We start from the raw sequence: 25598 nt of genomic DNA, 5'->3' as shown, positions 1-25598 counted from the left end.
TACAAAATATTACGTTTCCTTAAAGCAACACTAGAGAACTTTTCCCGCTTTGGTCCCCCTACAGGTTGGAAGCAGAATTGTTCATTACATTACATTGTCCAGTTCATTCGAACTACAGAGATCCGCTACCCGATCTGGCAAACTTGCATAATGTAATGGGCAATTCCGCTTCCAACCTGTAGGGGGACCGAAGCGGGAAAAGTTGTCTAGTGTTGCTTTAACAATGTATTTGCAAATGCCAAGTTGTATATTAGCATAATTATTAGAAGTCATGGTTGAAATGGGAGTAAGATGTCACTGTCTGAAGGTGAAACATCTAGAAATTATGCACTATGGTGTAAGTGAACTACCCATCTACAACAACTAGTTTTGAAAGCTTTGCAAAAATTAGGACACAAAAGGGATGAGGGAGGCAAATAAAAATAGTCCAGTCCATTTTTTTTTCAGTCTCCAAATTCTGAGCATGACATGTATGCTACTATATACAGCCCATAAAAACCACAATAGAATGTGAAAACAGCAGTGGCCATGGCGTGAACAATACCTGCCTTGAATTTTAAAGATTCGAAAAATACAGTTGTTTGACTCCACACCTGTCAGTGATTATGCAAAAATGCTAATTATTCACATGTAAATATTCATCTCACTATAGTGTCTAAAATATTGGTAGTATTGAATGAGTCATTTTAGACACAGCCCATGCAACTCTCTCTGATGGAGCACTCACTAGAAAAAGAGGCCATATGTGAACACCACAGTTTCATTTTGGTACACAGTGAGGATTTATGTTGTCTCAATAAAGGACCATTGGATATTCTTTTCATTAGCACCTTGTGATTTTCGCCTCATCTGGTGGAGCTTTGTGCATAGGTAAACAAAGAACAAATATCTCTTCACAAAACATTTAACACAAAAGTATCACCTGCATCCCCTTCTAGCTTTCTAAATGAAACCTCCGCATAAAGAAAACATATCCTTTGTCCAAAAGAGACTCTTCAACACAACTCTGTCAGTCGCAGCGCCTCCGATTTTGCAGATGTTAGCTCTCTGTGGCTGCAGTGCTACCAATTACCCAGCATGAGTGATAGGCGGTGACGTGGAGGGCTTGAGCATACACCAGGGTCACTGATGCTAGGTCTCAATTAACCACACAGCTACACATGGGATCTGCCATGGCCCTTATCTCGTATTTATGGAATAACAGAGAGAAACACAGTGCCCTGTCAAGAGGCAAGACCCACCAGGTCAGCCGTTGTTACTGTTGGATATTTGCAGCTGCTGCACAGGGACAGAAAAGTTGAATTGGAAAATGTAAGGAAGCTCTCAAAACCTATACAGCTGGGGTTCAGCTTCTTTCCTTGTCGGTGTCGTAATTTAGGGGGCAACCACGCCTACACATGGTTTTCTTTGGTCCAAAATATCTATGTTGAAAAAGTAAACTTTTGTATATAAATTGTTTAGGTTTTTGCTGCACTTTTACAAAAGAACAAAGCCTTCCAAACAACAAAATCTAAAAAAAAATAAGTAGTAGTAGTTTTTGTATGTTTTTTTTGTCATTTGAGATTAATCACTCTCCTCCCTGTGTTAATGGATATCTTAAATGAATAGGTAGACATTTTGGGAAGTACAAATTTTAGCTTTCTTCCTGAGACTGAGAGATGACAAGATCAATATCAGTTTCATGTCCATCTGTTGAATATGAAGCTGGAGCAGGCGAGCTTAGCTTAGCTTAGCATAAAGAGCAGGGGGTAACAGCTAGCCTGGCCAAAGCTAACAAAATTAGCACATCTAAAGCTCACTAATTAACACGTTTTGTCTTGGTTGTTTAATCTGCACAAACACTTTACTTAAGTCTCTGGTAATTGTCTTGCAACCTCATGGTGATGATACGACTCCAGGCTCCAGCTTGTATCAACATTTTTGAACTCTTGGCAATAAAGCAAATAAGCATAGACATCTGGGGCTCGTTCAATCTCAAAACGGTGTGCACCGTGTTGCTATGGTTTCCATGTAGCTCGATGATGTTTTAAGCCCCCAATGTTGACTTCAAGGCAGCGCTGCGACCGTCAACTTCAAGGCACCTAACCCTAACCCTAACCATTGCCTAATCCTAGTGCCTTCCAGGCGCTGAGACTGCAGTGAGACGAGTGCTTAGGGACCATCTACAAACTACAACACTGACACAAAACTATCTATTAATTTAATGTTTAAATAAGGTAGTGTCTCCAAACTTACCTCAATTATAACTTGTCTCCAAGTAGTTGTACTACAGCACTTACTTTTAAAAAATAAGCTTGGAGACACTACCTTATTTAATCATTAAATTAATAGATATTTTTGTGTCGGTGTTGTAGTTTGTAGATGGTCCCTAGACACGCCCGGTCTGACTGACTGTAGTCTCACTGCCGGCTGCTCATAGAGACCAATAATGTTATTTCTCCAGGTTGTAGGACGGCTCGTTTTGATGAAAATGAGTTTGTAGCTCGTTGTTAACCTTACTACGTTAGGAAAGATGCGTCATTTGTGATTTAATAACATTTCGCTATAGAGAATTGATCCCAGAAGTTTGAATCTGTGAATATCTTTCTAATTTTGCTTACGTTTATAAAACCGAGAGCACGGATTATGAATCTGTGCGAACAGTTTTTAAAACCGAGGGAACAGGTTTTTATTCTGTGCGCACGGTTTAGTTTTTCTTTATCAGCTGACCCCAGGGGGGCCCCGTAAATTCTTTATCAAATCAAAGTGGTGCAAATTTACAAGAATAAGAGAAGACATGTTTTAAGCAACCCCTGTTTCAGCTGGCTGAACCTTATCCCAGCATGCATTGGGCGAGAGGTAGAGCACATTCTGGACAGGTTGCTAGTCCATCACAGCAATTGTTAGCAGCCCCCGCCCCCCACCCCCCCATTTCAGATGCATTGCAGTGAACTCAGTGTGAGATACTGTGTGTTACTGTACCACACAGCCACATCCCATCTTATCATACTAAACAACAGATACGATTAAGAAGAAGAAGAAGATTAATTCCAATATTAAAAGAAATACAGCTATTTCTCCTCTGAATAATCTCTCTCCTGCACATGAGCCTCAACACAATGAGCTTCAGCAGATTAAAAATTGTAATCCATGTGCTAATGGCCATGCCATTTTTGTCTTGCTTCATTATGGAGATTTAATGCAGACAGAGGGGCTTTCAAATCACTTTTTATGACGTGAAACGCAATCAAAGCTTGCATTAAGAGGTTTGTTAGGTGACTCTTAAGGCTTTGTTGGATCCAATTTGCATCTTGAATCCAAGAACTAACAGCGCAAAATACACAGCATGCATGCAGAGTGGTCTCATTATCATAGCTTCTGTCTTCCTGAATGTCTACAGAATATTATGGTGTCTGCACTTGACAAGAATAGCTACATAACATATTACAATGCGTAGCAATGCGCATAATATGAAAAACAAGGTCGAGCCCCATATTCTACTTGTGACGACAGGATGCAGTGTGATTGTGTGCTTTGTGAATACTAAACGAGCTGCTATACAATGAACATTTGATTGGATTCATATAGCTGCTCTCTAACACAATCTTACAGTTGCCTTTCAGGAGCTATAAAAGGACTATGCATACGGTTCAGTTAAAAACTTACAGAAAAACATTGCCGTGCCAATGACAACTTGTTATGTTAAAAGGTCAGTTTGTATATACGCACAGCTATTTTTACACATGGGAGAAAGGCTAAACTTGGAAACATGGCAACTGTAACCTGCTTTATGTCGAAATACACTATAACTACACTGGAAAGAGTTTGTATGTAAAAAAACAAAACAAATGTTTTACTAGCTTAAATGACAAATAGAGGCTGCAACAGAGAGAAGTAAAACAATGAGCTGAAACACTATGAAGCTCCTTAAAGCTGAGGGGAACTGCAGAGTCGGGTGATTATTCTCTGTGGCTTCATTACTATAAGCAATTCATTTGGATCCATTGTTGGTATAAGAATGTTGATTATATTTAAATCAAAGTACAATATTTCGGGGTGTTGATATTCATCTCATATTCTTTCCCTCTTGCTGCCCTGCAGCTTTATCGTCAGAATTAGAAAACAAGAGTGACTGTAGACTCAGGGCTGGGCACATAAAGTACCTTGAATAAAGATAAGGGGAAAGTAAAGATGTGGTTCTTTGATAGGTTGTCATTAAACTGCTTTACATGCCCACTGAGCCTGAACTCACACATCTTAAAATTACAGCTAACAAAGAGCTAGCGGTATTACATGATCAAAAAGCTTTTGTTCAAAGTATGTCAATGGCTTTCAGAAACAGTGTGCATGAATAATAGTGCTATTACCTGAAGGTGCTTTATGTATAAATGTAATATTATTACTGCTGAATTCATCGTTGCTATTCTATTGTAGCAGGACATTATTTGCTGCAGTTCACTATAGTGAAAAAGATACAAAGATTAACTGATAAATTACCCTGGGTGCAATGTCTAATTCACAATACATTCAACTCCTGACACCACATTCCAAATCTGCAATGCTTCATTCACATTAGAAATGCAGCACTATAACTTGTTTTATCTGGTCAACAAAAAAGAAGTGCTACTTCACATGCAGCCTACGTTTCACAATAGGTGACTTTAAGTTCCTAATTTGACATCTAGCCTACTAATAACAGCCCAAAATGGTTTTCATGGTCTAAGTGCATCGATTCATTAAAACATTTTATTTCCACATCTACTTGATTAAAGGGGAACCTGAGATACTGCAGCACGGTGACCTTCTACCTCCCAGCAGCACAGAGGATAGAGAAATTAGGAGGAAAAGTATTCTGTTTTAAACTAGCCTTGACACGTCTGACTTTTCAAAAGGACGAAAAAGCACTCGCCTGATGAAATGCTGCAAGAGAGAAAAGAACAGAAGTGCCGGGTGCGTTCTTTTATTTAAATCCGTGTTTTACAAAAAGACAAAACTCAGCAAGAGAAAAAAATATTTTTTAGAAAGCACCACATAAGAAGAAAGCAGATGCTAACATGCCACCAACTCCCACATTCCCCTTATCCTGACAAGATGCAGCCAACAAAATGTGATGCTCTCCATTTACAGTTGAAATTTTGTCCCCAGGTCATATAGGTGCTATCAGGGATACTGCATCTTTGAAGTATAATGGACCCACGGATAGCTTTAATGGCGTGAAATGTGCCACAACGCAGTTACACCAGCAGTGATAAACAGACCTGTCAGGAGAATCACCCAAATCAGGTCAGTTTTGCACTTGAGGCAAATGGACAACTCTGGCCTAGACAGATGTAATCAGTGTCTGATTTACAACCTCTAACCACTCAATGTCCCAGTGTCACGTTTACATCATATACTCATTTGTTTTCCTAACAAAGAACTACATACAAGAACTATCTGTGGAAAAAAAGGGAACATTTTGGATTGAAGGGTTTTTCTTTTCTGCGCTCAGCACGCTTACAGGATACTGGCCATAAAATGGAGGGCAGAGAGATAGCAAAAATAAATCTAATGTTATTGTACCAAACACAGCCGTGCCACTGGGCATACAGCAGAATATTATGGTGTTATGGTCAATGCACCTGGATCCAGACTGATTCTGATACTAGCAATTACTTGGGCTTGAAAAGCCTAAAATAGCGAAATAATCCAACAGCAGCTAATTTAGCAGGCTCCTAAGTTACAAAACCTTTTCCAAATGAACATTGAATGTTGTTTTCATGCTCTACTTGTTATTGGACACTGTGAACGCCACAGAACAAAAGGACAAAATTGCATGAACACACATTTTCAACTACAAATCACACTACAGAACATTTGAGCAAGGCCAGCAGGTGCAATTGAAAGCCGTAGAACAGCTAATAAATTGACTATGTGGTGAGATTGTTTTCTCAACTGCTGCTTTCAAGGTCAGAAATGAACTTTGGACATCAGCTGTTAATCCAACAAATTTAAATTTAAAAAAATGTAAACATCTACTGTTCCGTGACAAATGGGCAATTACCTCTCTATCTGCTGATTAAAAGTTCGATATGATTGAAAGCTAAATGGACCTGTTAGTGAGATTTTCTTTTGCAACAAAGTATTAACTTTATGAAGTCCACTTGTAGGGGCTCATTCGCTTCCCTGATGAGAGTTTGATGAGAAGGTTGATGCCACTCTCATGTCTGTACAATAAATATATAAAGTTAAAGCCAGTTAACCTAGCTTAGCATTAAGACTAGAAACAGGATAAACAGCTCATAATCTTCCTGGCTCTGTCCAAAGGTAACAAATTCTGCCGACCATAAACCAAAGTTTATGAATCACAATTTGCAAATGAACAGGCTATTATGCGCGGAACTGTTTCTTGGTGGGAGAGGTGACGTACCAAAGTTGTCACCGGTTCTCAGAGGTCACCGCTACTCCCAGTGAAGAAACAGCACATTATTCTCCATAAAACCACAATTTTATTTTACACTTCTGTTTTTGTACAGATCAAACTAACAAGATATAATGTGTTCATTAGTGAGCTTTACAGAGGCATGCTAGTTTTGTTAGCTTCCGACTAGAGCCAGGCTAGCTGCCTTTTTCCTTGTTTCCAGCTTTTCTGTTAAGCTAAGCTAAGCAGGATGCTTGTTGTAGCCTAGCTTATATTGAGTGAACAGATGACACAGGTATCAATCTTCTAATGTAACTCATTTTTAATTAATTGTCAAACTATTAAGTTTTGATTTCCTGGAAATTTCAAAATAATTATTCTGTGGTCACTAGAATGTATTGACATTATGAAGCGATGACAATATAGCGTATATTTACGATATTTTGTGATCACATGGAAACATTTTACTCGATGATCTTTAGAAATCACACGTTACATTAAGATGAATGAGACATATGAGATAACTAAATATAAAGACAAACATATTTACAAGTGTCATCTTTATGACCTTCTATAATAATCAACTAAAGATCACATTTCACAGCAGCAATATTCCTAATGCATTAGATCACACCCTTGCTCATTTTCCAGATCTAGCCAAAATAACCACACAAGCAGACGCACTCACACATACACACCTGGATTCACATCAGTAACAAAGAAAACAGCCTCTAAATGGACCTTGCTCCAGGTCTGCAAGCTGTTCCATTGTTTGAGATTTGATCAGCTGTGCTGCTGCTGTGACCAAAACCCATTCTGTGTCCTAATGAAAAGTCCATTTGTATAACAAGCAAAGTTGCCTCGTCTTCTCATGTGGGCTTATAAAACGAGGGTCTACATAGGGGGATTGAGGAGCACTTGCCCTCCATTCTCAAATAAGATGAAAGAGACCATGGCGATGCATCAGATTAGACATTCACAGCAGCCATTAGGGGCTGCGTTCAGGGGAATCTCAACAGTAATCACACGAAACACCACAGCAAATAGTACAGACGGTGAAAAAAAACAGCGAGGGCCCTGGAAGTGAGTTTCTGCCATTAGGGATTCTTAGAGATCAATTCAAGTGTGTTGGTCAGAAATAAAAGAACAATGCAATTTAAATTTCATATAATGCTGTGGCACCACTAACTATCATAAAACAGTCATGGATCACATTATGCTTATTCTGCTTCGAGGCATAATATATCTATGGCTACTTTAGCAGTAATACACTCATGGGAAATAAACCCAGTGGCTTCATAACCGTTTCTACTCCACCCATGGCAGTTTGTTGGAATTACTCTCCATTTTGAAATAAGGTCATTATGGCCTGTTCTTGTAGGGGCAGGATGGAGCAGGTGTGGGATATATATTAAATATAACAATAAAAATTTGATACAATTATTTAAGGGAAATTCACAACATTAGGAGGAATATACATTCCTTTAATTTGGTAATTTGGTATAAACTCAATCTGATTCCATGGTTCTTTTTTTAAATTGGGAACACAGGTTAAGGTTATAATAAGTCTAAGACTAGACATTTTATACAAAATTACTATTTCCACCAACACCCGCTAGCAGCTCTAGGGATGGCAATGTCTGTCTGTCGATCCACCACTTTTGTCCAGACTCAAATATCTCAACAACAATTTGAGGGATTGCCATTACATTTTGTTCATAATTAGAAGATGAATCCTTTGAGTTTTTATCTAGTGCCACCATGAGGTTGACATTTGTGATTTTGAGTGAAATGTCTTAACAACTATTTGATGGATTGCCATGCAATTTGGTACAAACATTCATGGTCCCCAAAGGAGGAATTGTAATAACTTTAGTGATCCCTTACTGTAACCTTTTCTTTAGCACCATCAGTAGGTCAAATTTGTCCAAATTTGTCCAATACTTTTGTTTTTGATCAAATACAAACAAAACTAATGACATTCACATCAGCCTTTACTTAGTGTTTAGCATCTATTTGCTAATGTGTGCATGTTAAAATGCTAAACAAAATTATACCTGCCAATCTTGGTAAAGTAAAGTTGTCACTGTAAGCATTTTAGCATGCTGACACAAGCATTTAGTTTAAAGCACCGCTGTGCTTTGTATACAGTATCCCACAAAGCTGCTAAAGACTGGATTCATATTCATATGTTTAGCCTTGGTTGCCAGAAACTAGCTCATACTAAATGACAGCACACGATAGAGAGAATATGATTGGAGTCACATTGCAAAACATTTTTTGCAATGTGCCAGTTTTGTTTTTGTTTTTCTCCCACACAATTCAAGGGTGCCGCTTCTAGTTGTAAATCAGAAGACTAAGAACTTCAAAACGTGTGATTTTATTTGCTGACTGTCAACACCAACTACACAGAGGTCTCAAAATTAATGCAATTAATTAAATTACATGTAGCACCTTTGATTTCACAGATCACCTTCCTGTGTTAAATTAGGATAAAGCTACGTGTTGGAGAATATGCACTGTGCGCTTTAATCTAATAATCCTCTCCTCTGCTCACCTTTGAGAACTTTTTAGTGGCTATTCATTTCCTATTTCCCTGGCAACTTATACATCAATAAATTCACATTCTTCCAACCAACCTTTTTGTGTGTATTTTGTCCTGAAATCGATACACCCTTAGTGGGCTTTGAAAGGTTGATGATGCAGAAACACAATTGATCCATTAATAAAACAGTCAAGTCCAATCTATACTGAACAAGAGAATAAACATTTGGCTACTGGGTTGCTACATTCACAGGCACTCACACAGTATAGGCACACAATCTATTTTTCAAATCTGGTAGGCCAAGCAAATGCTTGAATAATACATAAAAGGTCAATGATAATAAGATGTCCTGTCGATGTACATTTATTGAAGTAATTGCATTCTTCACCGAGAGTATTCCCTCTCCAATTCCCTTATCGACCCTCTCTTTCTGTCCTATGTCTCTGTCTTCCTCTGTCCTGCTGTATATGGGCCCAGTGGCTGGCAGAATCCCTTTGCCTCTTGTCACAATATATCGTAATAACTGTTCTTACAGGAAAATTCAAACAACTAGTGTTGGTTACTTTTTGGAATTTGAAAAGGCATCACAACATAAAGCATGAAACCAAACAACATTTCCCTTGGTGCAATATAAGTCTTTCCATTAATTTTATATGCTAACACTCCACCTTCACTTTGCGTTCTGTCTGAACTAGGGATGCACGCTGGTCGGCGTAATGACGCCGCCGTTGATTATGGGAAGTTGTTTACGCAGGTGGACCGTTCAGTGCAGTAGGCTGTGAGAAAGTGAAAATGGAACTTGTGAGCCGAAAAAGTGTTGTTTGGCAGTACTTTCATTCAAAATAAGGTGATTTTCAAAATCACCTTTCAAAAACCACTTTTTCCAATCTATGGCATTGTAGCCTACATTTGGATTTGGAAGAAGTATGAAATAGAATAGAAATAGTTTCTGAAATAAAATGATATCTTTATGATGCTAAATAATTAAAATTTATATTGGTCTATACATTTTTGTGTTTTAGTATTTTTTACTATACTGTTTTAAAGTGCAAACTGTAACGATATAACAAGTTAAATAGGCTCCGAACCGCACTACAAGATGTATAATGAAGCCATGTTGTCACCATTTCATGTCATAATGAAAACGTCTGAGGACAGTTGTCGTGTTTGTCCAATTTTCCCTCAGCACCACGTAAGTGCTCTTAATGTCTGAAGTATGAGATGGACAGCATGTCTTGCTTCTCCCCAGAAATGAAAATCTCATGCGTAGGAGGTCACTTCAACCTGTAGCGGAGAAAGTACATTCTGAGAGGCTTCAACCCTCTTAAGACACCGCAGAGTGGGAGGTCTATTTTCTCTCAATCTTCCCGCTCTCCACAGGGAGTGTGTGTGTGTGTGTGTGTGTGTGTGTGTGTGTGTGTGTGTGTGTGTGTGTGTGTGTGTGTGTGTGTGTGTGTGTGTGTGTGTGTGTGTGTGTGTGTGTGTGTGTGTGTGCGTTGTAGGTTGAAGTCTGGGTCAGAGGCGGGTGGTAGAATCACTTCACATTGTCAGATCCCACCACAGATTAAACGAGAAAAGTTGAGTGTTTTCATTCTTCAATAGCTGACACTCATGAGAAATATAGGAAGTAAAGCAACAGACCTCCTGAATGTGATCATGGCTTCATTGAACCTTCCTTTAGCAACTGTGTGTTTAAGTAAATGTAAAATAACTCCTATATCTCTGACAGGATGTATCTCACAGCAATGCTGTTTAGAAAACATCTTTAAGCTATTTAATCAATCAATTTAATCTTTAATTATACTGCAAAGAATCTCTTGCCAGTAGCATATTATCATGTAACCAGAGACCATTCATAATTGAAACATGGAAAAAGTGTGAATAAAAACAGGTGATAGGGACAGGACATAAGGAAGCAATTAAATAGCACAGTTAGCCTAAATCAAGTGAAATTATAAGTATAGTTTAATTTAAAAAGTCATGGCAGCCAATATACATATGCACATATACAGCTACCTCTATTATAAACCACTGTAACATCTCAAAGGTAAACAGCAGACAGTCTAAAAATAAGGCTGTGTCCTGACTCCTGAAAAGATGACATGTCACAGAAACAAAGTGACATCAGGTAAATGTGAGACAGCATCGTTACCCAACCCTGAAGTGAACATTATGAACTGTGCTCTGTGTGTGTGTGTGTGTGTGTGTGTGTGTGTGTGTGTGTGTTTTTCCCAGGCTATCACAATGTGCCAAATATAGAAGTCCCTTGGTTTCTGGAGGAGGCCATCAAGTGTCTCCTTTCTCCGTTGACTCTGCCCACTCTAGTTGACGAACCAGACGCAGAGGGGAAGGCTTTGTTCCTTCACTGCCTGAGAAGAAACATGGCGTGAATTTAAAATGACTTTGCTGTAAACATGTTGCTTATGCTGCTATTAGACACGCTAATGTAAAAAGAAAATAGTTTACACAACCAACACATTTTCACAACAGATAGGAGATTGTTGTGATGCAGGCGTGGGCCAATTCAGTTGCAAAAAAATAAATACAAATTGTAGACTGAGAAAATGCACTTCAGTTAAGACTAACATGTTGTGACACAGTGGAACTCCTCACAGATAGCCTTTGTTTCCACTGATCACAAAGTAAAATGTTTGTGGTTGAAGATTTGTTTTTAAATGTCATGTCCATTTCACACTTTTTCACCTCTGGGTAAAAGGGCGTCACGTTATTTGTCCTGTGAATTCTGGGTGACCTTTATGAAGGCGGGATACACTTGGAGACTGTCCTCACAAATTGAGAGCAGCTCAAAGTTGGTTTCTCAGAAGCTTAAATTACCGATGTTTAAAATAACCTGACAGCATCACTCAGCCATATGGAGCGTTTCAGTGTCTTTGAACTAATTGTTTAGTTTTTTTTCCGGCCCGCAACTTTTTGTTTTGTTTTGCCTCGCTCTCACTGCTCTCATCGGCATCATTTCCAGGCACAGCAGGTAGCTGTTTTCAGTGAAAGAAGCTTTGACAACCGTCAACCGTGACCGGCGTGTACTACCTGCTCAGCACCAAGCAGCACACAGACACAGTTAGGGACTAGCTAAAGAGACAGATATTTAGCATTGGTGGAGACCAAATAGAGCTAAAAGTAGAGTGAATATTGAGCATTTGCTTTGCTTCAGTTTGCTTTATTTGACTTCAAATGAATGATAATGTTGCTCCTTATCTCCTGGAAATAGGCAACTGTTTGCCTATAATAATACGTCAGTGTTGTAATTACAGCTGGTTTCTTCTGCCCACAAATTGCCAAAACATCTGTTAATGCAGGTTTAACTAAGTAGTAGTTTATAGTTTTCCCAGTTTGTTCATTTTTCATGGGGAAGACTCAACTTAAGTGAAGTATTTTTAAAACCCCAACCATGATCTTTTCTTAACCCCAATCCACAAGCATAACCAATTCATTTACGTGATTAATAAGAATAGCGGTGGCAGATCAAGAAATTATTAATTTTTTTTACATTTTGAAAGTAACTGACAAACAATATCATTCAGCCGACATTATTTATTGGAGTTTGTGGGATAAAATAACAAACCATGTATTATGTCATTCAGTCTGTCTACTTATTATATTTTGCTTTTTTTACTGTTTACTGCTTAGTCACTGTTTGCTTACTTATTTATTGTCACTTGCTTCTTATCTTGTCTGTCCTCTTATCTTCATCTTATCTTGTTCCCTCTGTCATCAAACCAGAAGGGTGTGGAAATTACAGCAACAGGGTATTGATTTAGCAGTAAAATACTATGACAAAAAGCCAGCAAGGTTCAAGGTTCAAGGTTCTTTATTGGGCATGTGCACAACAACAACAACAGAAGTAGTTGTTCTTAGGCCTCAGATACCTCCAACAATGTTAAACAAATAACTAAGACAAAAAGATAAACAGTGCAAGTTAAGATATAGGTCAAACCTCAATAGAATCATAGACGGTGTAACAGCTAGCACATACAAAAGATGTCCATAAGATTCTCTGCATAACTTTGAGGATCATAGCCACTGAAGAGGTTTCTGTCTCAGTTGTAAATGTCTCCTGGTGAATAGCTGGCCATAAGTTCCCAGCAGTGCAATGTGGGGTGTTCGGGTAAGAAGGCTGGGCCTTTGTGCAGATGGCCCAAGGGCAGTGGAGCATGGCTCTTTTAGAGTTTGATTTATAATTGAAAGCTGTGTTTACATCAGCTCTTCAGCCTCCGTAGTACAGAGAGCAGTTCAAAGCTTGATGAAGGAGGAACTCAGAAATTGAACCCATTAAAGTAGGAATTTTTTAGGGAAAGTGGAGGAAGGGGCAGAGGTTGCGGTGGTCCTAGAGCATGGTGTTTACATTTGATTGTACATCATTGTGCACACTGGTACTCTGAAAGGAGGGCAAGGAAATGTAAATCACCTCTGACAGCTGAGAAATTGACCACGTCCTGGCTCTAATACTTGTGTTGCAGGAAGATGGGAGAATCTCTGGGCTGGGATGGTGGTTGAAGCTAATGAGCAGCCATTACATTTGGACTTCTTTGTGTAATTACATACACACTGGCCCTTTGGGGACATGCTGGGTGCTGCTAAAATTATTGAAATTGTCTCTAAAATGCCGGATAGTACCTCTAAGTGCATTACAGTTTGTTGAAAGCAAATGCAGCCAAATATGTAAACATTAACATAAAAAAGCATGACAGGTTAACAGAAATACAAAATACATGCAACCAACACATAATCCAGCTTTTCTTTCCACTTGTGCAAAATGTAATTCAGGGTTCAGAGAGAAGTCGAGTCTTTATGCAATAGAAATATAAATTTATAGTTCAAAAACTGGTACACGCTGATTCAGAAACTTGCAGTAAATATTTACTGACTCAAAATACAAATCTTTGACTTGAGGTCTTTCATTCCAAAACATTGCAAAACTCCTTTAAGTGGATGAAAAAAACTCCTCACAGATGATTACACCCACCCTGAATGTGGTTATTTTCTTAGTGAAAAGTTCCAGATTGCTAATTAGCGATAATAATTTTTTCAGTACTTTGACTTTCATGCAGGCAATCACTTCCTCAGAGTGGGCGTTACCTTTTTTTTTTTTCAAATGGTACACGTCTTCATTTGGAATTAAAGTTGTTGTATTTTGATACTGATTATGATACTAACTTTGTATACTAATCAGTTGGTTGTTTAGGCTTCTGCAGTTCTCAATAACTCAATAATTATCAGTTGGGGAGCATACATAACCCATTTGCCTGTAGTCTACTTTCCTGTGTTACTTTCTATGTTCAGCAAATGCAATCGCCACTTCCCCTGCTGTGCAAATAATGATCCATGTATGAGATTATGAAGTATTCATGCAGCTCGTCAACATTTTTCAGCTCCATTACCCGTTGTGTTCTGTGGAGACATTCACAGTGATGAACACTGAAACTAGATGGATTTACAAAGCTCTCATCCCTGACAATGTAATGTATTTATATTAGCTTCTCCTGACTTTCTTTTTCTACCTGTCTCTATTGAAATGCAGTAAGCTCTTTAAGTTTGTATAATTTAACATTCCTCGCGCTGTAACAATAATGACCTCGATTTTAGACCCACCCCTAGGCTCCTGGAAATATTGCATTTAATTAAATTCTGCTTATGCACCAATATTATTTATTTAAATGCTGCACTAAATTGTCTCTAAACCATAGTAATGGCTTTCGAGCTGCTATAAACGGCTCAGCAGTGCCATTAGAAGCAAATTCGGAAAACTCTGTCTTAGCTCTACCCACAGGACAACAGTGATTCTTCTCATTTAAAATGCAATGCATGCTGAAACATTTAATCTTGACATTATGGCCAAGTTGTGCAGAAATGCTGATGTTTGTAAAATGAGGAGGGGGAAAAAGACTGGGAGCAATTTCCCCAATAATGCTTTATTTTTAATTGTAAACATTGACATTGGAAGTAAATATCACAACATGCACGAGAGGGAGTGGGCGTCAAAACAAGACTGTTTCTGTGGATCATCATCTTTCGTCATGAATAAATCAGGAAACATAAGGTGTATTTACATCACAAATTCAAAGGTTAAATGGCCTGTTTGCAGCAACAACAAAAAAAAAAGGTTTACAAGTATTTATTGAGGTGTCGTGCAGGAATAACATGCCATTCTTTAAATAGGTGGCATCTCCCTTTAAAGGCTTGCTTTGTCTAAACCAGTTCAATGCCTAAGCTCCTATTCTTTTAAAAAGCAGAGAGCGCCATCAAGTGGTTGACCTGTGCTCGACATCTACTCATTTCTTTGTTCCCTTTGTTGTGGGGAGAAGTGATTGTGCAAGCAGCTTTGTGATTTTGTTAATATTACCAACAGAAGTTAAGTAGTATTTTGTATCTCCTCTACCTGTGTGTTATTGTAATCGTTATGTTTGTCATTTGGGTGCCATACAATAAGGCTGCAGGAATATTAATATCATCTTTCAATTATTTCCAGTAATACCATTAGATATTTAAGATTATTAAGTACTTTACAGCATGAAAACTGTTTTACATATATTTACAATATTGAAATACATCTAACTTAAAACAATTGTATTTTGTTTCTTCACTCGAGTCATCCAAGGAAAAAAGAAGTACAGTTTGACAAATTGTAGAAAATAATAAAAATTGTTACTGTCTAATACTAGAGATGATTAAGTATTTAACACTACTGGTTGAGATAGTACACACAAACTGAAAGCACATACCCACATCTTTACATTCTGCTAACCCTATCTACCCTTATGCTTTCCTTTTGGTAGATAATCTCTGTCATAAACTGAAGCGTTGACTTGATGCAGTAGCAGTCGGGCCTCGCTCTGACGTAACTCAGGATTTCTCTGAGATCTCCGGCTCTTTGGTTCCTGTAGATCAGAAGGACGGAGCAGCCAGAGGGGCAGAGGAGCTCCTCTCTCTCCAGAGCCAGCAGGTCTGGAAGGTACTGCTGGGGGTCATGGTCCATCAGTACCAGATTGAGCCCTTCACTAGCTTCTTGATTAAGCTCAAGAACTGAACGCAAAGTTAAGATGGCCTCGGCCGAGCTAGATGTCAACACCTGGAACTGCAAAGAATCAGAAGAGCACAAAAAGAGAGATCAGAATCCCTCAGTTCTATTTTTTTTACTTTCTTGTTAAAAGTGGTAAGTTAGCTACTTTTGTCTTTTATTTGAGTACAGTAAAGTAAAAACGCTCATCTTCCCTGGGCATACCTGGGAGTGTTTGAAGCCAGCCACCAGTATGATTTCCTCCCCTAGCTCTGCTGTGAGCGGGTCCAGCTCCACTGTGATCAGTCTGCCAGCAGAGGGCAGCAGACGCAGCAGGCGGACAGAACTGTAGCCGCAGTGCATCCCCAGCTCCAACACCCGGGAGGGACGGACACGCCTCACCGCTTCATCCAATGCTTCCCCTAGGAGAGATGACAGGATCAGAGGTGGTGCTGATTCCTTCAGCATCTTGATGATGACTTGACATGTCCTTCTCATAACTGTTACTAATTATTGACCTGAACACTGATTGTTTTATTTGTACATACAGCACAGTTTAAAGAAGCATCCAAAGTCGATGTTTTTTTTTTTTTTTGTTGTTGCTTGAATTACCTGTGGGCAGAATACAGTAATAGTAAAACAAAGTGGTGTATTATTAACATAAGTTAAGAAACTTATGGACGATAAATATGCAGATGGATGTAAGATGATAGAAACAATATTATGTGACACAGTCGGGTGAAATACTAAATTCCCAGTGTGATATGTACAGTTCATTTCAAGAGTTACAAAGACTTTCATTTATTTATTTATTTATTTAAAAGGGACAATGCAAATCAATTGACATTTTTTGTTTACACTCAAAATGTAAATGTGCCAGAGTTAGCAAAAAAGCTAATTTTCATCTGTAGTCGCTCAACAGTTTTAAAGTAATGATCTGGGAGATTTGAACAGAAACCCTCTGCGCTTATATCATAAAGGCTGTCTGGTAACTGTAACTAATGCACTTGGTAAATAAAGTGATTCTAATGCGTACTGACCAATCTGTGGGCTGATGCAGAGGGAGGGGTGTGTGTCGGTGTAAAGGTCAAAGGTCTCCAGGACGCTGTCAACTTTGCCGTGGGTGCATTTGGAAAACACGAAGGCGTGGGTGCTCCTTACACACACTCTCCCTCGCACCAGCCTCAGCGCCCAGGCCAGAGCTCGGTGTCCCAGCGCGGCAACTTTGACACGATACCGACTGGATACCATGATGAAGGCAGGAAGCAGCGGGACAGAAAGGACCACGAGCCACATTTTAAAAGCGTTGGAGGAGACGAGAAGAACTGTTGAAACCTGTGGATGACAGGAAGATAATCTAAAATCAGTTTGTGGATCTCAGAAGTGTGACTGAGAGAGAAAAGTGACCCATTTGGTAGCACTTAGATTTTAGTCCTATTCTAATTCTGATGTTGGCTTATCTGTTCCAGTTATCAAATCTTGCTTATTTGTGCTAGAAAGAAATCAAGAGTTCAAAAAAAATAAATAAAAAAAACTTTATTTTCAGCAGATTATGTACATAGCCATGACCAGGTGTTTGTCATACATTATGAGATATTTTCTGATTATATTTTGGTTAAAAGATAAGTTAAAGTAAAAAAAGAAATGTTCTGTGTGTTGGCATGCAAAAGTTGATTTGGGGACATTATGACTGCAGGAAACACTGAAATTACTGTTTACAGTATTCTCTTATTATTATATTAAAAACACTGACTTCTGGCACCCCCTGCAGATACATTATGTTACTTCTGTTGGCATTAAATTGTAAAAAAGTTTCAATTCCTAAATCATTGCACCTTTTAAATGTAGGAATGTCCAACTATAACCATAACTTTCATATTTTACGTCCAATCAAATACTACAGCAAGAGCTTTCACTGAAAAATTCTGCTCCTGGAACAAAAAACACACAGACGCTTAACAATCCTTTGAGAGTCCAACCACCACAAAATTTTGGATTAACAGATCAACAAACTTGTTCAACAATTAAAATATCAGAAACATAGATTCTTACTGCAAAGATTTAGGGACACATGATTAATATCAAGTTAGTTTTTTGCAAAACCCCTCCAGGTTTAAATTCATATTCATCTTTATTAGAGGCACTGTCCATGATTTATAGACTACTGCATCATGGAATAAATAAAACTGACTGCATATACAACTGAATTACAATGTTTCTAACAATATTACATGTGTAGTATGGCTTTTAGTTTAAAAGAAGAATGTGGATGTGTATATTCTAGTAGCTTATTATAACATTTTATGCAAAGAAAATGAACACTTTAAGGAGCACATTGAACAGATTTCTTGAGACAGAAATAATAACGTATTTGCAGAAGTATATTACTTGCCAAACTGCCCTGTTGCCTGTCCAGGTTAGGAGGACGTCCTGTCAAACACAGATGGGACTGTCACTCCTGGAAGTCAAGAAGGGGAGCCGCATAATGGAAACACTGAACTGTTTTTTGTATCCAGGAAATAGAAGCGTGAGGAACAGAAGAGAGGAGTGGCGAGTGAGTACACCTTCACTACAAATGAACACACACACACACACACACACACACACACACACACACACACACACACACACACACACACACACACACACACACACACACACACACACACACACAAAACTATGCCTGCCTGAAGCTCCTCCTCCCACTGTTCAGTACTGCTGAATTTTTCCACAAGAGGTCAGCAAAGATGTAAGAATATCTCCAAGCCTGTGGACAAAGGTGTCTGCAGGACCTGGGAAAGTCTTGATTGGTGTCATCAAACCAAGGAAACTGATAGCTTTCCATGTTGATTTGTATAGTGCTTACAAATGTTGAAATTGTGTGTCTTTAAAAAGGACTTAAGGGGAAAAACGTTTGATTAAAGTAGGTAGGTCTACATCTGGCTTGGTTGTGCAATCCAGAGAACACAACTGACCATGCGGGAGACTAGTGAGATATCAAAGGATCCCTTATGTCTCCTAAAATAGCCTAAACAATGGCCCTGACAACAATAACTAAGAATTAACTGACTGAGGGAATTGAATTGACCATTAAGCTAGGAATGTTCTAATCCAACATGAGGTTTAAGGCTGTGTTTAAAAGAAATAAAATGTAAATAAAATAGAAAATGTTTTTCCACATTAGCATCTACATATTTTCATGTCACTCATACATTATTGTATGAGTGACATTATTTTTGCATTGGCCTGGTGGAGGGAAACCAAGGGGAACTAAGTATACCAAACGTTTTACTTGAGCTTTGAGCTTAATTATTCTTTTAGACCACAGATGACAAAAAGCCTAATTTGTGATATGAAAATAGATTAATTTGTATTATTTAGTTAATTATCTCATATGATCAATGACTGGAGATCAGAGTTGGCCCTTTGTTTTTGGTGCCTTTGCTCTAAATAAGTGAACTCTCCGCTCTCTCAGTTGCCCCATATAGTGAAAGTGAGGGTGAGATCCCCAGTGTGTTGCTGCCCTCATTGGCTGGTGGTGGAGCGGCGCTGCTCTGTGTATTTTTGGCCATTGGAGCGGATCATACTGCGGTGTGCAAGTCCTGTCAGTCCGACTGCGTCAAGTTAGCCAGGAATAGCTAGATTACTACCGGAAGCAAAGCAGCTTTGTGACCAAAATAAAATCCTAAACAAATGGCTGGTGGAATGTAAGCCAACACGCAGTAACAACACTGACACACGTGTACGTCAACACCAATACAAGTTGTAAACAATGACAAACAAATAGTTCTCGTGGGCTAAAGTGGGTCAGTGAAAACTCTGACATCGCTAACACCTAGCTAACTGGCAAAAGACGAATACAGTTCAAACAAAGAAATAGTAGGCCGTACATTAACAAATATTTGTATTTAACTTTACACATTTAAAAGTTATTTGCTGTTTTCTTTAGCCAAAAGTCATAAGCGAGTGGTGATGGTATATATCCTTCTTGTAAATTAACACTAGCTACTAACGTTAGCTAGCTAGCTAGAACATTAAGCACTTCCAAAAAACGTTACTCTGACGTTCACTTATCTTCTTATCTTATTTTCTAGTGAGTGTTATCAGAGTAGTAATAGTATTCTTCTATCTACTAGTAATAAATGTAGCTTTGGCGTTACTTCTTATTTAATAATTAGTTCATATTATCCTTTCTCATCATAGACTGTATATTATTAACAGTCTATGTTTCTCATACGAAACAAGCAACAACAAAAAACGCAATTTCAGGTTACCTGTCTTGTAGATGATTTCTACCGCCAAAATATACCATTGACATATGAAATATACACGCATATTCACTTCCGGTTGGTGGTGGCGTTTTGGTTTGTTGCAGCCAACAGTCTGCAACTTGAAACACCCTTTAAATTGTGCAGCCTTTGGAATCGTTTTCATTTCAGTTTCATAAATGAGTCTTGTGGAATCTGGAAATGGGTTCAAGTCGGCGGTAGGTTAAGTTTTCGGCGGATGCGGACTAATTTAGCGCACTACCGATAAATTATGCATGATCATCACTATGGCTTACATCTTTAGGTTAAGTTTTGTTTAACGTTACCTAGCTATGTATCTTCCTAGCTAATGTGACTGTAACGTCAATTAACGTCAGCCATTAAAGTTAACGTTAGCTAACGAATGACGATAAAGCCTGGACTTTTCCAATGTCCACTGAGTCTGACTGCCCTCCAATTTGCGAGTCCTTGATACTCTTTAAGTTTTCAAGGTGTAATTTATGTAAATTATCATTATGAATGTCACAGAGTCCCGAGTTCCTCTGTCATTAGCTAGCTAAACTGCAACATGGCCAATTAACGTTAAGACAACATCAGGTAGCTCAACAGTCAGTTTTCAGTGAGATGACGGCTTAACGTTGCGTTGGAAAATGCTGAAAGGATCCAAACTACGCAACGTGTCTGTTGTCACAGTTATTGTAATAATTGTGTTATATTTGAATGCGCCCAATTATGCGACTGAAGTTTTTATTTTGAGCGGTTTCACCGGAAGCCCTGTACGTCACTCTGGCTGACTTGACGCAGGTTGTCTTCCCACAGACCGCAACAGGAGCGATACTGGAGAGCAGCAACTGGTTCGTTCGCCTCGCCGGTGCTGCTGCTGCTGCTACACCTACAACCGACGGAGGAGAACGGGCTGACCGACACAATTCACGTGTAATCTCGGTGGAATAACGCGCGTTGAGCTGCTTTTACACCTTTTTACAGGCTTTACAATACTTGGAGAGCAGATCTTCTTCGCCAATGGCAAGTCCGGTTGCAGACATAGGACAGTCTCATCAGCATCACCCTGTGACCGACTCGGCCGCAGACTCAGCGTTTCAGGAGGCGCAGACATGGATAGAGGTGAGTCACGGAGCACAAACACAGTCCAAATATTACCTTAATACTACTTACTACATCATCAACACTTTGCTTCCCTTTTGTGCAGGTGTTTTGTTTTCATTATGTGGCCTTAGTTATTGGTTTGCAGCATGTATCTGCAGCGTTTTCTCATTTAAACGACAGTTTGATTTTATTGCTTCGTCACCTGTTGAAAGGTGACTCAGATACTGACGAAATTTCCCCAACAATGTTCCTATGAAGTTTATGCATTGGGTACAGTGTGCCTGTTAACTCATTAATGCATTTTTTTTTTTGGGGAATATGTTGAATTTATTTTAGTCTTTTTGCAATATTACATTCTTCTAATAACTTGGGTCTGAAACCCGATACTGGGTTAATAACTACTTTATTACTCTCAAAATAGAAAGTTACATTCTTAGTTTCTAATGATATAACCTAACTATAATAATACCGTAATATCCTAAATAGGATATTGCACACAGTTGTACTAGACACTCCTAAATGTTGCAGCAGGCTTTCAGTTGTTTTTGGTGAGGACCATTGTACAGTAGCTTTGGCTGCTGTGGGGCCTGGTGCCTGTTTAACTGAAAACAATGAATGCATCATGTGGAATGGATTTTTGCTTCATTGCGAGCCTGGTGGACAATAATCACACAAACAAGGTTTTGTTCTGGGAGAATTTCAATCACGACACTTGCCTGCCCCCATTGCATTTGACTTTGTCATCCTGCAGTGAGCTGTCCTCTTGTCAGCCTTCAAAACTCTGATGTCTGGCTGATTATCTGTGGCATGTTGGTGGAATTCAGTCACAGCTTTGCAGGTTGACATAAAGGCTTAACAATCTAAAATCTAATTTGAAGGCCACTGTGGCAGAAGAGATTGATTCAGTGTAGCAGTGGCGTCGCTAAGGATTGTGGGGCCTGTGTACAGGAGAGAGCTGTGGGGGCCCCCATACTCTTCCCTCATTTACATTTCACTAATCATTGACACATTGAGGCTACATCAACACTTCTACATTTTTGTTTCAAAATGCATAATGTATGCTATGCTTAGCGTCCACACTACTCCAGCTTTTCCGAGCCCCTAGAATGGAGTCTTCTGGAAACGCTGCTGACCCTGTTTTAGTTTGAAAACTTCAGTGTTGCGTTTTAGTCTAGACGGGCAGAAACGGAGACCTTTGGAAACAATGATGCAGACACCCACGTTTGCTTCCTGATTGGGTCTTATCTGTCCTGACGTGTCCTTCCCTGATTTGTCACCCCCTATCACACAAACAAACAATCAGCCTTGACTACCGGTGGTTAATTCAACGTGGATAACGAATTACAGCCGTTCCTTACCTTGTTGTTGATGCTTGCAGCTCATGTGCAGTTATGTTACCATTTTATAATGCTACTACTGCCTACATGTGCAAGAGGCAAGCTATTCTTTAAAAAAAAAAAAAAGTCAGTTTCAACTTTCTGTCAATTTATCACGTTTGAGGGAAAGGGGCATGTGTAGTTTATTACCATACTGTGTACTCATCAAAGTGTATTACATCTTAACGTACTATTGAAAATGACAGATCCTCTCTAAGAATGTCAAGCGGCATAACAGACCTATTTAGCACAAAACTCCTTTGAGGCTCATATCACATCTTTAAAAAGCCACTACTGACCTAGAATCTCTGAGGCAGATCAGGGCTGAGAGCTGAAAAGGCAGGAGTGAACGGATTCTACTCCTGTGCTGTTGTTCTTCTATCACCCTTGCCCCGTGGGGACTGATTTCATTACCCATACACACCTGGTCATAGTCCTTCAGTCACCTCAGGGAACCAGAGACAGGTCACTGTATCTTCAATGAATTGAACAACGCAAAATCTCAGTTAGCATCCCGACGGCCAATGTTTGACGACTTATATTCAATTTCTTTGTCCTAGTGTATGGTGTCAGGACTTTAGGGTACAGGTTAACAACGGGTCTCCTGTTTGCCAAGAATTGTCAGTGGCAAAACGTGTAACGAAACTCTAGCCAGCATCCTCAAAGTGGACTTGTGTGCTTCACCAACTACACATCCTTGGTTGTAAGCAAAACTTTTACTGTCTTTCTTTGCCCTCTTGTTTTGTTTCATTTTAGCGTTAGCTGTTAATAATAATTGTAACTGTTTATATTCTGTCCTAGACCCATAATGCCAATATTGAATTCTTGATTGAGAAGGCATATCTCAATCATTTGATCTTTTGCCATTTTAAACAATGGCCGTCCAGTTTACATATACAAGAAAACTAATCAAGATAACAGACATATTTTGCAGAGGCATGTTTGATCACTTCCTTGTGCTATTTTAGGGCCTGTTCACACCAAGTGTATTTGGCATGATATATTTTTTTTCAATAAGTTGGAGCAGTAACTCTTAAATTTACAACTTAAGTTTGTTTTGGCAGGTGAGAATACTTTGAATTCTGCTGCACACTAGCTAACCACACAGAAACCCCTAAGACTCCTGTTGAAAACCAGATTTATGCTTTCATAGTTGCATCCGGAGTAGAAACTTATTTATAGTGCAGCATAGGATTTTACCCTGTAGGTTATCGTAGCACCACTGTTACAGTAAAATTGACATATCCTGAATTATGAAACCTGTATCATACATTTATTATATACCTAAAGTAATTGGTTGCGCCAGAGCTGGGAATGACGTTTTAACAAGTCAGAATTCACAGTGAGATTTTCTCTAGCTGGGTTAGCCTCTGTTAGCAATTCCAGTTGATAACAACCCATTAAGCTTTTTTTTGTGCAGACAATCAGCGTAACATGTCCACAAATAGAAGTTGGACAGGACTGTGTGTGCGACTGATTTTGTGAGACAAAAATAAGACAGAAGTGCTAATAAGCTGTTTGTTATCACAGCTTTCACTAGTGTTGATGCACTGAGGAGCCATGTTGGATTTTGAGCTTGGGGTACTGTGAGGTTGTCCGACCTCCCAACTCGGAAATCGGAGTACAAATGGAACGCACTGTAACGCTCACTAACATCCACTTTGAATTACAAAGTAATTCTGTCAAATGTGTCACCATGGGAGCTGAGCTCAGACAAATGGCAACCAATGGCCCTATCTGTAATACCCAACACCTTGATGAAGCATTCACACCTGCACTCATTACTTCCTTGGCCGCACTTCCTCTCACCATCTCATCAGTAACACGGGCGCTAATGACGGTGTTTAGGCTCCTCTGAACTTCAGAGCTTGAATGGCCCTTTGATGAGGTTGATTGATTTGTGTCATATCGCCACAGGGTGTTTGCATGAATGGAAACCCAATGAAATGATATGACTGTTTTTTTCCCCAGCATACATCTTAGTGGTTTAATGAAATGGCTTTCTTCTGAATGGTGGTTGAGGACTATTGGCTGTTGGTAAATTCATATCAAAGCATAACTGTGAGTTGCATAATTTCATCACTCAACAGAGACAATTATGTAGGAAAAACATCCAATGGATAAATTAACAAGAATACTTTGCATTGAAACAAATGGAAAAAGCTCAAACCAAATGTAACAAAAAACTTGCAAAGAAAAGCAATCCCAGTTTGGCATGTAATAGTGTAGTAAGATATCTTGTCAGACTTCAACAAAGCCAAGTATGAGAGATTAACTCACTAAGTATTTCTTTTTGGGTGCTGATTTTCCTTGAAGTCAATCATACTCCATAAAAACCGACGAATGAATTAAGTCTATGGAGACTGGCAGTTAAACCGTTTTGCCAGAGAGGCTTTCTTGTACAGCTTAGAAGGCACTACATGATTTTAAACCTGCTTAAAGAGGGAGGCAGAGTCGGCTCTGGTGTCTGCAAAAAAAAGGGCAGGCCATCTTGGACTCTTCTCTTTTATTTTAAGCTTGATAGTGATATGTTGGTGTGTTCTTTTCTGTGCCTGCATAATATCTACAAAAGTCAGGTATTTAATGTGTGATGCTTAGCAGGGCTCCAGACTAACTTTTTTCACTAGGAGCACAGTGGCCCCCAACTGAAAATTTTAGGGGCACAACCAGAAAATTTAGGGGCACACACCGTAAATCAACATGCTAACCAAATATTCACATTTCAACTAATTTCCACTGTATTACTAATAAATACTTTGATAATAGATGCAGAAATTACAATGTGCTGTTTCAAATTCAGTGTCACTTTTGAAGATGCAACATATAAGGTAAACTGACAGCCCCATCGCTGTCATGACAGTATATATTTTGTTTTGTTATTGTATTTGTATATTATTTGTATATTATT

The 25598-nt window shown here is 39.0% G+C and overlaps 2 protein-coding genes across 5 annotated transcripts in view; one reads left to right on the top strand and one right to left on the bottom strand.

Annotated features, from left to right (window-relative positions):
• Positions 1 to 14589: 14589 nt before the first annotated feature.
• Positions 14590 to 20297, bottom strand: LOC120566411 (catechol O-methyltransferase-like). Of its 4 annotated transcripts, XM_039812844.1 has the most exons (5): positions 20214 to 20297; positions 18332 to 18438; positions 16980 to 17274; positions 16165 to 16361; positions 14592 to 16017 (listed from the first exon to the last, which is right to left on the bottom strand). In XM_039812844.1, the coding sequence occupies exons 3-5, from the start codon at positions 17233 to 17235 to the stop codon at positions 15673 to 15675; spliced, it is 798 nt and encodes a 265-aa protein (XP_039668778.1). In that variant the 5' UTR covers positions 17236 to 17274; positions 18332 to 18438; positions 20214 to 20297; the 3' UTR covers positions 14592 to 15672. The 4 variants fall into 4 exon arrangements, with proteins under 4 accessions (XP_039668780.1, XP_039668778.1, XP_039668779.1 ...); XM_039812845.1 differs by lacking the exon at positions 20214 to 20297 and having other exon boundaries at positions 18328 to 18477; XM_039812843.1 differs by lacking the exon at positions 20214 to 20297 and having other exon boundaries at positions 18332 to 18477.
• Positions 20298 to 20338: 41 nt separating this feature from the next.
• LOC120566557 (LIM and calponin homology domains-containing protein 1-like) overlaps positions 20339 to 25598 on the top strand; it is a 65979-nt gene continuing 60719 nt past the window's right edge. The window contains exons 1-2 of the mRNA XM_039813079.1: positions 20339 to 20425; positions 21027 to 21332. Coding sequence (XP_039669013.1) covers positions 21231 to 21332 — 102 coding nt within the window. The 5' untranslated portion in view covers positions 20339 to 20425; positions 21027 to 21230. The remainder of the gene's footprint in view (positions 20426 to 21026; positions 21333 to 25598) is intronic.

This window comes from Perca fluviatilis, chromosome 10 (assembly GCF_010015445.1).
Source record: "Perca fluviatilis chromosome 10, GENO_Pfluv_1.0, whole genome shotgun sequence".
Taxonomy (NCBI): domain Eukaryota; kingdom Metazoa; phylum Chordata; class Actinopteri; order Perciformes; family Percidae; genus Perca; species Perca fluviatilis.
This window is presented reverse-complemented; position numbering and strand designations above follow the sequence as displayed.